At 44.3% G+C, this 17,803-nt stretch overlaps 1 protein-coding gene across 1 annotated transcript in view; it reads right to left on the reverse strand.

Annotated features, from left to right (window-relative positions):
- The window catches only part of smchd1 (structural maintenance of chromosomes flexible hinge domain containing 1), a 40,440-nt gene that overhangs the window by 2,595 nt on the left and 20,042 nt on the right, over positions 1-17,803 (reverse strand). The window contains exons 23-43 of the mRNA XM_046356163.1: positions 16,268-16,404; positions 12,990-13,127; positions 12,475-12,714; positions 11,855-12,003; positions 11,554-11,639; positions 11,329-11,447; positions 11,020-11,181; positions 10,745-10,873; positions 10,539-10,618; positions 10,284-10,441; positions 10,079-10,197; positions 8,124-8,185; positions 7,703-7,790; positions 7,289-7,420; positions 3,357-3,512; positions 3,082-3,214; positions 2,456-2,575; positions 1,665-1,750; positions 1,407-1,529; positions 1,034-1,218; positions 748-857 (exon numbers count right to left, since the gene is read on the reverse strand). Of these exons, the coding sequence (XP_046212119.1) occupies positions 748-857; positions 1,034-1,218; positions 1,407-1,529; positions 1,665-1,750; positions 2,456-2,575; positions 3,082-3,214; positions 3,357-3,512; positions 7,289-7,420; positions 7,703-7,790; positions 8,124-8,185; positions 10,079-10,197; positions 10,284-10,441; positions 10,539-10,618; positions 10,745-10,873; positions 11,020-11,181; positions 11,329-11,447; positions 11,554-11,639; positions 11,855-12,003; positions 12,475-12,714; positions 12,990-13,127; positions 16,268-16,404 (2,712 nt within the window). The remainder of the gene's footprint in view (positions 1-747; positions 858-1,033; positions 1,219-1,406; positions 1,530-1,664; positions 1,751-2,455; positions 2,576-3,081; positions 3,215-3,356; positions 3,513-7,288; positions 7,421-7,702; positions 7,791-8,123; positions 8,186-10,078; positions 10,198-10,283; positions 10,442-10,538; positions 10,619-10,744; positions 10,874-11,019; positions 11,182-11,328; positions 11,448-11,553; positions 11,640-11,854; positions 12,004-12,474; positions 12,715-12,989; positions 13,128-16,267; positions 16,405-17,803) is intronic.

Raw genomic sequence — 17,803 nt, forward strand, 5'->3', positions numbered from 1 at the left:
TTATTAAGATATTCAATTATTGCATCTGAGCTCCTAGAGTGTGCGGCTCTCCTTTTCTTCTTTAAAAGGTTTTAACCATTTCAGTATATTTCATGCCCTGACAAAAACCTCTTATAAGCGGAAGCCCGAGAGAAGCATAACATGTAAAGAAAGAACATAAAACTGTTCCAAGAGCCCACATTATGAAATCAATCCCAAATCTGGAAATACAGAAATCTAAGAGGAAAAATAAAAGTTTAAACATGCATGATGACAATCCTTTAAATTACACAAAACAGCATCATGATGTATAATAATTTTTATAGTGAAAGGCTGGGGTCCAATTTCAGCTCCAGTAGCAGAGCCCCCCCCCAGGGAGGGATGCCATAACTGCCCCGTGAGGTAAGAGCCTGGGGTTCCGTCTGGAACCGTTTAGCCCCCAAATGCAGGCGGGTGAGAGAGAGCGAAGGGCCAGGGGAGGAACTACCCTAACAACCACAAACACACAACTCAGAGTAAGAGTGCTGATCTAGGATCAGGCCCCTGCTCTCCATATCATCTTATTCATTATGATTGAAAAGGCTAAACTGATCCTAGATCACAAGTCTGAGACACTTGATAAACATGGAGACCAGGAATGAAGAGACAAAAGCTTCTGGAACTGCACAGAAACAGAAACCATGCATGCTTAGGCACAACTAGACAATTACATTTAAGGGGGGGGGGAATATTTGACCCAAGGAGAAATTCTGAAGTAGACTAACTCACCTATGTGGCACTTCTCTGCATTCTCTGGGAAAATGAGGAGGTCTCGGGCAAACACAGGGTTCCCAATGGGACGAAAGCTGTCCTGACCGTTCCTTATATGGGGCAAGGGTCTGGAAAAGAAACAAGTACAGCCCACAAAAGCATGAACACCTTTGAGAATAATGAAACAGAGCTCAAAGAACCTCACATGACACAGGTCCCAGACTAAAAACTGTAGGAGGCCAACTACTGGAAAGGAAGAAACAATTGCATGTTGTTTAGAGTGTAAAGGTGTGCGTGTGTTCACCTGCTGCTGTTCTTCCTCCAGAACACCGTGTCCAGGGGCATGACTTGCTGCTTCCCCTGGGTGTCGTCATAGATCTTCCGTGCCGCCACCGTTGTCATGGTGACCACACAGTCAATGTCCCCCAAGAGGTGCCAGGAGATGACCGTGGCCACGTCGTCGTCCTCCACCAGCGCCAGGTGGCCAATCTGCATCAGAGACAGTGGGTGAGATTCTGAGTTACACACCACATACCGTCCTTCACCAATTAACCACTACTTCGGCTCGAAGCATAAGAAAGCTACAGAGACAGGGTCCGGCTCCCAAATGGCACATTGATGGGGAATAGGGTGCCATTTGGGAGCCAGACAGAGTAAAATGTGTTTGTCGGCTTTACTTTTCCCAGGACGTCAAGGTTGCCCCTGAAGGGATCGGGCATGGCGCAGACTCTCCGCGTCTGGAGTTTCATCTTCTCCGCGTCAGCCGTCTTCTGACCGATGACTTTGTCGATCGCTGGGATCTGTAGACACAGCCATCAAACATTTCAACTTCAGAGTGCATGCATCATGCATAGCACAATGACAGTCTTGTGGAAGGGGTTTGAGTATCTGTGGTCTTTGTGAGTGGGAGAACGTGGGTATAATCCAATACTCACGGACGACAGTTGTGCAACAGCCATGCCATTCTTCCCGAGCTCGGATTTCAAGTGACTCTCCTTGTTGGTGGCGTTGCGCACCTGATCTGAAGCAAGACAAATGTTTAAAACATTGACAGTTTGGCAACCAAACTGGTAGTTTCCTTCACTTCCTGCAGCTCAGTTGACATAATTAAGCAATAAGGCACACGAGGCAGTGCTATATCATGAATACAGTCACAGGTCAATGTCGTCGTTTGGCTCCGACAGTTAGAAACATATTAAAATTAAAATAAATTCCATAATTTCATTAAAACAGTATCTTGATAAGTCAATTCATACAATGTCATTCTTCCACCAGAAAATATAATCCGGACAAAAATCTGGTTGTTAGTTCTTTTGGTCGGACGTGCCCCAGACTTTCATTATTTTTGGATAGTTGCTATGCAAAAGGACTGGTCGTCTGCTCTAAACAAAATGGTCGCTACGCAGGTTGGACAACGTTCTTATCACTTGCTAGCTAGCCAGTCAACTTCAGCTATCTCAGTCACGTCAAACATTGAACCTGGATTGATAGTTCACTAGCTGCATTTTCATTTTTTCCCTACGGACATTTACTTGGATATGTCCATGATTATAAAAGTTGCTATCGCGTCGGGCTGAACAACGTCATTTGCCTGTGACTGTGTTCACGATACAGCACTGACTCGTGTGCCTTTTTATTTTATTTGTATACACAGTGGCTTGGAACTGCTCGTTCAATCAGCATCCAAACAACCAGTTTTGTAACACGTTTGAAATGCAACACCTACTACTGAGCTCAGTGATCAGTTGCCTGTTGGTGTCAAACAGACTCCTGTAGATATCAACAGTCTGTTTGAGCTGGTCCTTCTTCTTGGTCAATTCAGACATCTGCTTCCTGTTTTCCACATCTAGTAATGGACAGGAAGACAGTCAGGATCACCTGACACACACTGCTCCCAGGAGCCAAGAGACTGGCCTTTAAAGGGACATTACACTTTCAAATCTAAACTTCCCTTACATTTTCCGATCTCAAAAGTAGTCTAATGTTAGGCTGAATCCACGTTCCTAGGCATAGGTTGTGTCGAGTCAGCTGTATGCCTCCATCAAACACGAATGAAAAAGACAAACATCAAATACATTCAGGAATTGAGATAGTGCTCATCTTTTCCATTCATTTGTGATTGAGACACGTAGCTGGATCGCCAAAACAGCTGGCCTAGAATGTGTACATTTCTTAAGTCTACTTTTGAGGTCTGAATTATTATTACAAGTGAAATGTCCCTTTAAGATGGCTGGACACTCATGATCACAGTGTGTCAACCACTTTTAGATGGGAGGCAAAAAATTATGCTATTAAAATGACACTGATATTGACGTGATGTCACAATTGAAAAATGAAAACGTATGACCTAACCGTTGTAGAAGCGGAAGGGAAGCTCAAACGCTGCCAGGGGATTTTTGGGGCCATACCCTGGGACCGAAGGTCTGAAGAGCAAGACGTACTCATTCCCATCCTGACCAGGACTGTTCTCCATGATGAACAGATTCTAGAAGGGGGAGAGGAGCGAGAGCGAGAGAGGTTAAAATATTGTGCGTTTTCAAAAAAACATGAATACAATATCTATATGCAATGCAAACTTAAGGTTAGCACACAAATATGTTCTACAAATGCACCACCACCCCACTCACAGTGATTTGGGCCTCTCCATTAGCCAGGCTAAACTGCAGGCTCTTGACTTTGCCCTCAAAGAGCGGCAGATTTTTGTCACTGGAGCCTTTGGAGCTCTTAATGGTCACCACCACTTTCCCACTCAGCTCCAGCCCCGCTGAGTTATTATACATATCCTGGAGGGAAGCAACACAAACCATCAGCCACAGAAATATTATCACTAGAATGGGAACCCCTAGTTTAGCGGATTAATTCGACCATTTAAAAAAACAAGCACACAAAATTTAAAGCCATACATGCACATTAATAAAATCAAGGATAACTATTCAAGTCTACAATGTCAAATTTCCATGGTCAGAGGTTCCATTTCCTTTCTAGTGATTCTATTTACAGTGCCTTCGTAAAGTATTCAGACCCCTTGACTTTTTCCACATTTTATGTTACAGCCTTATTCTAAAATTGATTCAATTTAAATTCACTGCTCAAAAAAATAAAGGGAACACTTAAACACAATGTAACTCCAAGTCAATCACACTTCTGTGAAATCAAACTGTCCACTTAGGAAGCAACACTGATTGACAATAAATTTCACATGCTGTTGTGTAAATGGAATAGACAACAGGTGGAAATTATAGGCAATTAGCAAGACACCCCCAATAAAGGAGTGGTTCTACAGGTGGTGACCACAGACCACTTCTCAGTTCCTATGCTTCCTGGCTGATGTTCTGGTCACTTTTGAATGCTGGTGGTGCTTTCACTCTAGTGGTAGCATGAGATGTTGTCTACAACCCACACAAGTGGCTAAGGTAGTGCAGCTCATCCTGGATGGCACATCAATGCGAGCTGTGGCAAGAAGGTTTGTTGTGTGGCCCGTTCCTGTAGGTTCATGCTCTACAACAGACATGGGCAAACTACGGCCCGCGGGCCACATACGGCCCGTTAGGCTTTTTAATCCGGCCCGCCGAGCTTGTCCAAATTATAGTAAAAACCTCCTTTTTCCCCTTTCCCTGCAATGCCCACGTTTCCCCAATAGATGGCGCACTCAAAACACATTGACCGTTGTTGGAGTGGCGCGTATTTGTCTTTATTTCACTTTAATTTTCACTTCGTTTCACGTCACAATTAAGCCCTTCTGTGAAAATGAGCGGACCAAAGAGAAGGAAAGTGGACAGCGAATGCCGAGTGTTTAATAAGGAGTGGACAACAAAATACTTCTTCACTGAAGTCCGATCAACGGCTGTATGTCTGATATGCCAAGAAGCTGTTGCGGTTTTCAAAGAGTACAATATCAGCCGTCACTTTGCCACGAAGCATGCAAACTATGCTAGCAAGCAGTCAACACAAGAACGGGCGGCTACTGCTCAGAGGTTGGCAGCTAATTTACAGAGTCAACAGAACTTTTTTCACCGACAAACTGCAATTCAAGAGTCAAGTATGCATATGGAAAGTTTGGAAGTGCGTCTTTTAATTAAGAGCAATGCGCATTTACTTACAGCAGCGGTACAGTAGCTTAATTAACACGCCGCACATCGCTCTTAATTTAAATTTAAATTTTCAGCTGCAGGTAGGGTATTTAATACAGCCTATGTCTGTGTGCTTGGCAACGATACACGTGTACTGTTTGCGCGTGAAGGCGAGGGCGTCCGTGGCGAGTTTGTAGAGCGCGCGGTCAGGACAATCCATCCATGATTTTGCGGAGTTTAACACAAGTAGATATTATTGAGCTTGAGTATTTCGTTGTGTAATAATATGTTTTGAATGTTGAAAGCGATTCCATTTTTCAATAAATGTTGATTTCTTTAACTTTGCACCTTCGATTGAAACTTATTAAAAACAGACGCAATCTTGATAAATCACAGTGCGTATGTTATTTTAATCTATTTACATTTCCTCCTCCCAGTATCTGCGAAATAGTATGTAAATGCCATATCTTGCATATTCCTTGAGACAAATTTATTAACTGATAAGGGCTATTTTTCACATTTGAAAGACAGTTAATAAATTGGGTTGTAGTGTTCTTACTGTGCTATGAGGTTTGCACACACTACATTTAATGCTTTAGTATATCCGGCCCAAACACTCCCTCCAAATGCTCCTGCCCCGGCCCCTCTGTCAAATTTTAGAACCCATTGTGGCCCGCGAGTCAAAAAGTTTGCCCACCTCTGCTCTACAACATCCGCAGAGTACGACCCTGCCTCACACAGGAAGCGGCGCAGGTCCTAATCCAGGCACTTGTCATCTCCCGTCTGGATTACTGCAACTCGCTGTTGGCTGGGCTCCCTGCCTGTGCCATTAAACCCCTACAACTCATCCAGAACGCCGCAGCCCGTCTGGTGTTCAACCTTCCCAAGTTCTCTCACGTCACCCCGCTCCTCCGCTCTCTCCACTGGCTTCCAGTTGAAGCTCGCATCCGCTACAAGACCATGGTGCTTGCCTACGGAGCTGTGAGGGGAACGGCACCTCAGTACCTCCAGGCTCTGATCAGGCCCTACACCCAAACAAGGGCACTGCGTTCATCCACCTCTGGCCTGCTCGCCTCCCTACCACTGAGGAAGTACAGTTCCCGCTCTCAGCCCAGTCAAAACTGTTCGCTGCTCTGGCCCCCAATGGTGGAACAAACTCCCTCACGACGCCAGGACAGTGGAGTCAATCACCACCTTCCGGAGACACCTGAAACCCCACCTCTTTAAGGAATACCTAGGATAGGATAAAGGAATCCTTCTCACCCCCCTCCCCCCTTAAAATATGTAGATGCACTATTGTAAAGTGGCTGTTCCACTGGATGTCATAAGGTGAATGCACCAATTTGTAAGTCGCTCTGGATAAGAGCGTCTGCTAAATGACTTAAATGTAAATGTAAACACATCCCCACAGCATGATGCTGCCACCACCATGCTTCACTATAGGAATGGTGCCAGGTTTCCTAGACATGACGCTTGGCATTTAGGCCAAAGAGTTCAATCTTGGTTTCATCAGACCACAGAATCTTGTTTCTCATTGTCTGAGAGTCTTTAGGGGCCTTTTGCCAAACTCCAAGTGGGCCGTCATGTGCCTTTTACTGAGGAGTGGCTTCAGTCTGGCCAATCTACCATAAAGGCCTGATTGGTGGAGTGCTGCAGAGATGGTTGTCCTTCTCCCATCTCCACAGAGAAACTCTGTCAGAGTTACCATTGGGTTCTTTGTCACCGCCCTGACCAAGATCCTTTCCCCCCAATTGTTCAGTGTGGCCCGGGCGGCCAGCTCTAGGAAGAGTCTTGGGGGTTCCAAACTTCTTCCAGTTAAGAATAGAGGCCACTGTGTTCTTGGGGACCTTCAATGCTGCAGAAATGTTGGGTACCTTTCCCCAGATCTGTGCCACGACACAATCCTGTCTCGGAGCGCTAGGGACAATTCCTTCGACCTCATGGCTTTGTTTTTGCTCTGAAATGCACTGTCAACTGTGGGACCTTTTATATACAGGCGTGTGGCTTTCCAAATCATGTCCAATCAATTGAATTTACCACAGGTGGAATCCAACCAAGTTGTAGAAACATCTCAAGGATGATCAATGGAAACATGATGCACCGGAGCTCAACTGAGTGTCATAGCAAAGGGACTGAATACTTATGTAAATAAGGTATTTCAGTTCTTTATTTTTAATACATTTGTAAAACAAATTGTCATTATGGGGTATTGTGTATAGATTGCTGAGGATAATACATTTAAAAAAAAGCATTTTAGAATAAGGCTGCAACGTAACAAAATGTGGAAAAAGTCAAGGCGTCTGAATACTTTCCGAAGACACTGTATATGGCCTCAGTTAGGCTTGGTCACCAAAAATGATAGAACATTTTAACCATGTAACCATGCTTTGTTTTGCTCTATTGCTTAGTCAAGTTGGCTTTTTTCCCTTCACTAATCCTATGTTTAGTGATTCATGACAATTGTTGGCCAGAGGATCTAATCATCTCACCATTAATTTCAGAGACATGTCCTCCACCAGAGTTCGACTGTCAAGGACGTTGTTGTTAACCACCACTGGGGTTGGTGGCTGCAGGTCTGGGGCCAATTTGACAGGATCGTTGGGTACAACATTTATGACATACTAGGCAAGGGCAAGAAAGAGAGAGAAGTGATTAATATAGTTCTACAAGTAGCACAAAATAATGACCTATGGGGCCTTTGGACATACAGACCTATGGACATACAGCCACTGGACATGAAAGACATTTCTTCTACATAAGATTAACAGGAGACCAATTTGGAGAGCAGAGACCATATCCACGTGTACGTGTTTCACTCAAAGTCAGTTGGGGGTGTCTGGAAATTAGTTGTCTGTGAGGAGTGGGTTTATGGCTCTAAGCCATCTGGTTGAAGTTGAACTAACCTGGTGACTCCACAGCCCTTTAGTCTTGTCAACACACAGCACAAACTGGATGGTGTACTTCCCGACATGGTCTGGGATGACTTTGTCTCTGTTAGATGAAAATGAATCATTTTACATAAACATCACAGGACTACCTTTGTGTTGAATAAAGGTTAATAAAAATAAAACAATCTTTGTGTTGATACACCATGAAGTGGCCATCACCTCTGACCAGAATATCAGTTACCATTATATGTTCATTTCCCAATAATTAAATGTTTAAATTGCCACCCATCAGGTGATTGCTAACACCGCGGCCACCCGCTTGCTTTGCAATTTGTAGTGTCTCTCTAAAGCCATTTTAGGCATGGAGAGGAAATACCCATCTTAGTACTACAATTACCCAGCACAAGCTGGGTACGAAAATAAAACTATTGGTTACCTGAAGTGAAAACTGTTCGCCTTTTCGTCTTCCATGGGTTTGCTGCATTTCAGTTGGGCAGCCTTTAAAAAAAAGCATGAACACAATGAGTATTCTTTATTGCCATCCCTTTTTATGCATGTATGCATGTACACATGTATGCATGTACGCTCGCATGTATGTACGTTCGCATGTATGTACGTTCGCATGTAAGTACGTTCGCATGTAAGTACGTTCGCATGTACACACATTCAAAAGTTTGGGGTCACTTAGAAATGTCTTTGTTTTTATGTCCATTAACATCAAATTGATCATAAATACTCGTAGACATTGTTAATGTTTTCAATGACTATTGCAGCTGGAAACGGCTGATTTTTTATGGATTATTTACATAGGCCCATTATCAGCAATCATCACGCCTGTGTTCCATCATGTTGTGTTAGCTAATCCAAGTTTATCAGTTAAAAAAGGCTAATTGATCATAATTTTGCAATTATGTTAGCACAGATGAACACTGTTTTGCTCATTAAAGAAGCAATAAAACTGGCCTTCTTTAGACTAGTTGAGTGTCTGGAGCATCAGCATTTGTGGGTTCAATTACAGGCTCAAAAAGGACAAAAATATAGAGACTTTTCTTCTGAAACTCGGTCTATTCTTGTTTTGAGAAATGAAGGCTATTCCATGCAAGAAATTGCCAAGAAACTGAAGATCTCGTACAATGCTGTGTACTACTACCTTCACAGAACAGCGCAGACTGGCTCTATAGAGAGAGCGGGAGGCCCCGGTGCACAACTGAGCAAGAGGACATGTACATTAGAGTGTCTAGTTTGAGAAACAGACACCTCACAAGTACTCAACTGGCAGCTTTATTAAATAGTACCCGCAAAACACCAGTCTCAACGTCAACAGTGAAGAGGTGACTCCGGGACGCTTGCCTTCGAGGCAGAGTTGCAAAGAAAAAGCCATATTTCAGACTGGCCAATAAAAAGAAAAGATTAAGATGGGCAAATGAATGCAGACACTGGACACAGGAACTCTGGCCAGTATCCCGGAGTCGCCTCTTCACTGTTGATGTTGAGACTGGTGTTTTGCGGCTGCTATTTAATGAACCTGCCAGTTGAGGACTTGTGAGGCGTCTGTTTCTCAAACTAGACACTAATGTACTTGTCCTCTTGCTCAGTTGTGCACCGGAGCCTCCCACTCCTCTTTCTATTCTGGTTAGAGACAGTTTGCGCTGTTTTGTGAAGGGAGTAGTACAGTGTTGTACGAAATCTTCAGTTTCTTGGCAATTTCTCGCATAGAATAACCTTCATTTCTCAGAGCAAGAATAGACAGAGTTTCAGAAGAAAAGTCTATATTTTTGTCCATTTTGAGCCTGTAATTGAACCCACAAATGCTGATGCTTCAGACACTCAACTAGACTAAAGAAGGCCAGTTGTATTGCTTCTTTAATGAGCAAAACAGTTTTCAGCTGTGCTAACAATTGCATAAGGGTTTTCTAATGATTAATTAGCCTTTTAAAATGAATAACTTTGATTAGCTAACACAATGTGCCATTGGCACACAGGCGTGATGATTGCTGATAATGGGCCTTTGTAGATATTCCATTTAAAAAATCTACCGTTTCCAGCTACAATAGTCATTTACAACATTAACAATGTCTACACTGTATTTCTGATCAATTTGATGTTAATTTAAAATGGCCCCCCAAAAAATTGCTTTAATTTCAAAAACAAGGACATTTCTCAGTGACGCCAAACGTTTGAACTGTAGTGTTTGTATATATATATTTTTTTACAAGTAATGTGAAAAGTTGTCCTTGTGTGACAGCCAAAGTCTGTTAAAGTTAATTCGTCCCTTTGGGTCTCAGTCCCAAATGGCACTGAATTCCTTTTATAGTGCACTACTTTAGGGCTCTGCACTATATAGGCAATAGGGTGCCATTTGGGATGCACCCTGGGTGTCCCGTAACTCACCCCTGAGGGGGGCCTTGACGTCCCTGACGACTCTCCCTTCCACAACAGCATGGACATGTTGGCAGGGTTGAGGTTCTTGATGGTGCTGCCCTCCTCCGACACCACAGACACTGAAAACACTGGACCCACACAAAGACAACCATGACAGGTCAGCTGACACTGAAGCCGCAGACACACAGGCAGCGCCACAAACAGAGGTACAGACCTGTGAGGGTGCCTCCAGCAGGAAACACTGAGTTTGTGTTGTACTCCACCACCAGTTTGACAGGTTTGTTAGGATCGGGGATAATGGTAAGCTTTACGGCTGGACCGTGGATGGGCTTCTTGTTGAAGGACCCTCTGAACTCCAGCGCATACTCCCCCCTGGGAGACCAACAGAGATTGAACACGGCCCTCCAATAATATATGGTTGCAGGGTCATTATGGCAAGTGGTTAGGAATTATAGGGTTAGGAACTTACTTTGGACCACTCACATGGTCCACTACGAAACTGGCTTTTCCATCTTTGTCTATCGGTTGTGAATTAACGGGTGACTTCACCTGAAAAACAAGAGACTTCATCACAATTTCTTATCAAGAAGATAAGCTACCCAATAGAGGTCAATATCCCCAATGCTATAGAATCCCCATGTCCCCTTTACATTCGTTGAGGGGAGAGTGGCTGACCTTTAGAGCTGGAGTGGAAGTCTTCAGTGTCACCACAACCCTCTGGTCAGGAGAGGGGTTCCCCCACTCGTCAAACAGCTGGAGGAGGAAGGGCGTCTGGATGCCCTGCTCATTCAGTACCTGCAGGGGCTGAGGTAATGACGCAACACACGGATGACAGTTAGTTAGGGAGAGAGGACAGCCATGACCAATATGTACCAAAACTCAGTGGTTGCTTCACAAAATGGCAACACTGACGCGGTCAAGAGTGTCTTGGCCCTTAACTTAATGCCCACCTCTTGTGGTCCGTCCACTAGTTTGAGCTGTGCAGGGACCCCAGCCGTCAATTTAATTGTCACATGCTCCGCAAAGTCCCCCCAGGTGAAGTTCAGCTCTCTGATGCCTGGGAACCCAGGGTTGAACCGCACCCCTGTCACTAACATGGAGTGGGTGCTCTCCTGGTTACAACACAACGGCGTAACGGACATTTCGTTTTGTTGTTTTTCCAATTCACAGACTGTAGTTTTAAGGACGCAAATTATACTTTCAGCAAAAATTCTCGATGATGACAACATTACAAAATCACTTGGATTTATTCAATGTACCTGCCAGGTAAAGACCAGGGATGCTTTGTCAAGACCCTCGGCATCCACGGCGAGAGAGTCGACACAGGTCGCGGTCAGCATCAGAGTTTTATTACCATACTGGTCTGTAAGCTGTAAGACTGGGAAAGGGGATGACCGGTTTCTCATTGGGAAAGTAATCAAGAAGAAGTGTTTAAATGTGAATTAGGTGTCAAGAGAGTCAACTGTTGATGGCTCCAGACTCACAGATCTTTCCTGATAGGACCTCTCCCATCCTCACGGTCGACTCGCTCAGGGTGGCCTTCATGTGTTTCGGCTCATCGGGGCGGGGCCTAAAACCAACACATAGCCAATGAAAAACAGGCCCGCCGCACTGATATGATAAGAGCAATCAAAATGAATTTTTGTTGCTACCACTATTAGCATATTAACATTGTCTACTTTGTATCTTTCCACCACGAGGCAAAAATCTTTGCCTCATCCAAAAAATAAAAAAAAGTTGCTTGAGTGCAAGATCTTTCTACCCATGTTTGAGCAGACGACTTACACTATAGTGAAGGAGGTGTCGACAGACACCAGCTCCTCCATGTAGGAGACCTGGTAGAAGTGCTCCTCCTTCACCAGCGTCGGGACCGGCACGTTGGGCAGCTTCCCCTGGGCCAGCTCCTCCACACTCACGTCAGCCGCCCAGTTCACCTGACACAGTCACAACAGAGAAACAGGGGAATCTCAGACAACAGGCTGCTAGAAGCATCAATACTGATCTAATATCCATGTCAACTCTAATGCAGGACTCCTGGGCCCCGTATTCATAAAGCATCTCAGAGGAGGAATGCTGATCTAGAATCAGATGCCCCCTCATTCATATGCTCTAGTCAGCTGTACCTCCATCAAAATGCCAGTATTTGTCCTTCATATTTGTTCTCAGTCTTTTTAAACAGTGAGACAATGTTTTCAGCACTTATTTCCATGACTGATCAGAACGTGTTTTCTTATGGCCCTCGGTTGTCCCTCTGCAGCAGACATATGGTGAGTAATATTTTCGGAATGTCGAATTGCAATACATGAATCGTATCTGCACGTAAGTATCGTGATAATACCGTATCGTGAGGTCCCTGGTCATCCCCAGCCCTAATTCATACATGGTCAGGGTGGTGTCATCATTACCTTGATCCTCCGGGCCATCTCCTCAGACAGAGGGACCACCCTGCCTCTCTCATCATACAGTCTATAACGGAGGTTCTCCAGGAGGTCCCCTGCAGTCCAGTCTATCTTTTCCTTGTCCCTAAGCACCATGGAGTCCACCAGGCTGTCCTCGTCCTCCTGACTGTACACCTCGAGACGTGACACACGGGTGCTGGGGACAACCCTCAGATCCCTCTGGACTGGAGCTACACTCTTCTGACTCTGATAGGTAAGAAGGGATGAATGAACATGTATCATTTCACTTGACAAAATGTATTCGTGTTATGTTTTTACACTGAAAATATTTTAAAAGCCCCAAATAATATTGGACTGAAAAACAAAACCTTATGAAGCAGTGAAAAAAATGGCAGTGTGCAGGAGCTTCTTTTTTCTATCATTGAGCTCCATGGAGGGGGCGAAATAAGTTGAAAGGAGACGTTAAGAAGTTTGAGGTGAAACAAAGGGGAGGTCTTAATAGATGACAAACAATTACTTACGGGAATATCAAATGTAGCTTTAACCGTCTGGTCTCCCGCAATATTTTTGAAGGTGATTGGTTTTAGCACCAGGGTCCCGGCTCCTGTGTTACTGCAGTCTACAGCCACCATGGAGGACGAACCAGGGATCCCCTGCAACTGAGACCCCACAGAAAGATACATACCGCACAAATATATTTTATTATTGTCAAGCCAACACGTTGACTTCCAGGACTCATTTTTTTTTTTAAACCGCATTCATTCTATTGGGCAACAGTCTCTTTATGCATCTAGAAGGGAAGAGTTACTCCAGAAGGCAGATGTTGTCTATATAAGGACATTTAAAAAATCAGGCCCAGTGGGCACTGCTGACAAACAGTGAAACATTGTCAAGCAACTCATTGATTTCCAGGACTCAAATATACACAGAGTATACAACGTATTAGGAACACCTGCTCTTTCCATAACTGACCAGGAGAAAGCTATGATACCTTATTGAGGTCACCTGTTAAATGCACTTCAAACCAGTGTAGATGAAGGGGAGGAGACTGGTTACAGAAGGATTTTTAAGCCTTTGAGTCATGGATGGTGTATACAATGCCTTCAGAAAGTAAATCGGACCCATTGACTTTTCCCACATTTTGTTAGGTTTCAGTATTATTCTAACATTGAGTCAATCTACACAAAATACCCCATAATGACAAAGCAAAACAGGGTAAGACATTTTTGCTAACTTATTAAATATAAAACTGAAATATCACATTTACATAAGTACTCAGATCCTTTACTCAGTACTTCGTTGAAGCACCTTTGGCAGTGATTACAGCCGAGTCTTCTTGGGTACGACGCTACAAGCTTGGCACACCAGTATTTGGGAAGGTTTTCCATTCTCTCAAGCTCGGTCAGGTTGGATGGGGAGCGTCGCTGCACAGCTATTTTTAGGTCTCTCCAGAGATGTTCCATCGGGTTCAAGTCCGGGCTCTGGCTGGAACACAAGGACATTCCGAGACTTGTCCCGAAGCCACTCCTCTGTTGTCCTGGCTGTGTGCTTAGCATCATTGTCCTGTTGGAAGGTGAACATTCACCCCAGTCGGAGGTCCTGAGTGCTCTGGAGCAGGTTTCCATCAAGGATCTCTGTACTTTGCACCATTCAAAATCCCCACAGCATGTTGCCGCCACCACCACCATGCTTCACCGTAGGGATGGTGCCAGGTTTCCTCTAGACGTGACCCTTGGCATTTAGGCCAAAGAGATCAATCTTGGTTTTATCAGACCAGAGAATCTTGTTTCTCATGGTCAGTCCTTTATGTGCCTTTTGGCAAAATCCAGAGGGTTGTCATGTGCCTTTTACAGAGGAGTGGCCTCAGTCTGGCCACTATCATAAAGATCTGATTGGTGGAGTGCTGCAGAGAGCTGCAGAGATGGTTGTCCTTCTGACAGTTTTTAACATCTCCACAGAGGAACTCTGGAGCTCCGTCAGAGTGACCATCGGGTTCTTGGTCACCTCCCTGACCAAGGCCCTCCTCCCCCGTTTGCTCAGTTTGGCTGGGCGGCCAAGCTCTCGGAACAGTCTTGGTGGTTCCAAACTTCTTCCAGTTAAGAATGATGGAGGGCCACTGTGTTCATGGGGACCTTCAGTGCTGCAGACATTTTTCGATATCCTTCCCCAGATTTGTGCCTCGACACAATCCTGTCACGGAGCTCTACCGGCAATTCCTTCTACCCCATGGCTTGGTTGTTGCTCTGACATGCACTGTCAACTGTGGGACCTTATATAGACAGGTGTGTGATCTCCAAATAATGTCCAATCAATTGAATTTACCACAGGTGGACTACAATCAAGTTGTAGAAACATTAAGGATGATCAATGGAAACAGGATGCACCGGAGCTAAATTTCGAGTCTCATAACAAAGGGTTTGAATACTTAGGTAAATATGGATTTTTTTTTTTATTTTAATAAAATTGGCTAACATTTCTAAAAACCTGCTTTCACTTTGTCATTATCGGGTATTGTGTGTAGCTTGATGAGAAAAAAAAACTATTTAATCCATTTTAAAGGCTGCAAGAAAACAAAATGGGGGGGATCAAGGGGTCGGAATACTTTCCCGGATGCACTGTATACAAAAACGCATTCCTTTCCTGCCATTGGGCAACAGTCGCTTTATGCACTCATCTGGAAGGGAAGAGTGGCATGGAGGACATTCTATCAGGCCCAGTGGGCACTGTTGGCAAACATTGAACTCCTCTTTATCTTAGTGAGAAAGGAAAGGGATGGAGACATGTGGAGCAATGGCACCACCAGGGTAATGCAGCTGCCTCAACTTCAAAGGCTGACACAGCAGTTAAAGCCTTTCCTGAAGGAGGAGACTAATTCCTACACTCAATCCAGCATGATTTAATCTCCAGAACAGCAATGTGTTGATAAATTGAAGCAATTCAGAAGGATGTGCTAATTTATGGGTTGTGATCAGATTTTAAAAGTCACAAAAGTATTCCCGTAGGTGAGATCTGCCTCCTAGAGCCCCCTCACTTGGGAGATGTCCAGATGGCCCATCAGAAGTCCACAAGCCAGATATCATTCATGGATTCTATCCTACTGGTAGATATTCTGGCAAAGAGCTGGATCGTATTCACAAGGAACGCAACGATCAAATAGGGGAGGGACTACTTTGTCCAATAAGAAACACTTGTTTTCCATTGCAAAACATTTTGCTATGGGATGCACTAATGAATACAACTCTGGTAACTTGCTGTATGGAGAGTGGCCCTAAATTGCACATACTCTCTGGAAAAGTGACACACCCTCTTCCTCAACCCTAAAGAGTTGAAATAGTGCTCTGGCAGAGGGACAAGCCCGCCTCTCCCTTTATATTAGTTTGTTTCCTGAAGAGGGAATGGCTGTTCTACTGGAGCCAGTGGTTTTCATTAGCCAACTGCTGAAAATCTTGGAGGCAGAACTAGTACACACAGCTCCCGCAGGCTGCAGGTCTGACAACATTCTCAGGGTGCTCGTTTTGGCCTTACGAGAACTTGATGCTACTTGGTGCCTTTGAAGACATCAAAATGCCTATTGTACTTCATTATTAAGAAGTGGACTTTAGTAAAAAAATATTCAAATGTATGAGCATGGAAACACCAAACACTAGATGGAACTTAAGATTTCAGAAAATGTTTAACTGAACTGGAAGAAGCCATAGGCATGCCAAGTTAGTGATGGGGATAGAAATTGCAGTTGTGTAATTCCTCTGCTTTTGACTTGAGTATATACCTCCAGAGTCAGGGTCTAGTCTGATTTTACCTGGCAGCTGATGATCAGTTTGGGGTGAGCTGTGACGTTTCCTGCTATGTCATGGACCTCCACATCAAAGCTAACCGAAGTTCCATTCTCCACAGTGATTGGATCCTCTTGTTTCACTTTCAGTGAATCTGGGTTACCTGTAAAAAACACACATTCAGCTGACACACTACTATCGAATGTCCTTTATATGTACACTGAACACATTGAGCTCCAAAAGTATTGGGACAGTGACATGTTTTGTTGTTTTGGCTCTCTACTCCAGCACTTTGGATTTGAAATTATACAATGCGAGGTTACTACGTGAGACTAAAAGTGCAGACAGTCAGCTTTAATTTGAGGGCATTTTCATCAATTGCAGCACTTTCTGTGCCTCGTCCCCCCCCAACAGTATCGGGAACAAATTCATTTCTGTATTAAAGTAGTTAAGTTTAGTATTTGGTCCCATATTCCAAGCATGCAATGACTACATCAAGCTTGTGACTCCACAAATTTATTGGATGTATTTGCAGTTTTGTTTTGAGTGCGTTTCAGATTATTTTGTATTAAATAGAATAAATAAATGACAATGTATTGTCATTTTGGAGTCACTTTTATTGTAAATAAGAATACATTTCTAAAGACTTCTACATTAATGTGGATGTTACCATGATTATGGAGAAAGCTAGACAAATAAACTCAGCAAATAAAGAAATGTCCCTTTTTCAGAACACTGTCTCAAAGATAATTTGTAAAAATCCAAATAACTTCACAGATCTTCATTGTAAAGGGTTTAAAATAAGACAGCGCTACAGGGAGACAGGATGGACAGCTGATCATTCGATCGTCCTCGCAGTGGCAGACCACGTGTAACATCTGCACAGGATCGGTACATCCGAACATCACACCTGCGGTATAGGATGGCAACAACAACCACCAGAGTTACACCAGGAACGCACAATCCCTCCATCAGTGCTCAGACTGTCCACAATAGGCTGAGAGAGGCTGGAATGAGGGCTTGTAGGCCCGTTGGTAGGCAAGTCTTCACCAGACATCACTGGCAACAACGTTGCCTATGGTCCAGCGACCGTGGGTTTTACCCAGACAGGGCTGGCAAAAAGTGCTCTTCACTGACGAGTTGTGGTTTTATCTCACCAGGGGTGATGGTCGGATTCGGGTTTATCGTCGAAGGAATGAGCGTTACACCAAGGCCGGTACTCTGGAGCGGGGTCGATTTAGAGGTGGAGGGTCCGTCATGGTCTGGGACGGTGTGTCACAGCATCATAGGACTGAGCTTGTTGTCATTTCAGGCAATCTCAATGCTGTGCTTTACAGGGAAGACATCCTCCTCCCTCATGTGGTACCCTTCCTGCAGGCTCATCCTGACATGACCCTTCAGCATGACAATGCCGCCAGCCATACTGCTTATTCTGTGCGTGATTTCCTGCAAGACAGGAATGTCAGTGTTCTGCAATGGCCAGCGAAGAGCCCTGATCTCAATCCCATTGAGCACGTCTGGGACCTGTTGGATCGGAAGAGTGAGGGCTAGGCCCATTCCCC

Source organism: Oncorhynchus gorbuscha, linkage group LG07, assembly GCF_021184085.1.
Source record: "Oncorhynchus gorbuscha isolate QuinsamMale2020 ecotype Even-year linkage group LG07, OgorEven_v1.0, whole genome shotgun sequence".
NCBI lineage: Eukaryota > Metazoa > Chordata > Actinopteri > Salmoniformes > Salmonidae > Oncorhynchus > Oncorhynchus gorbuscha.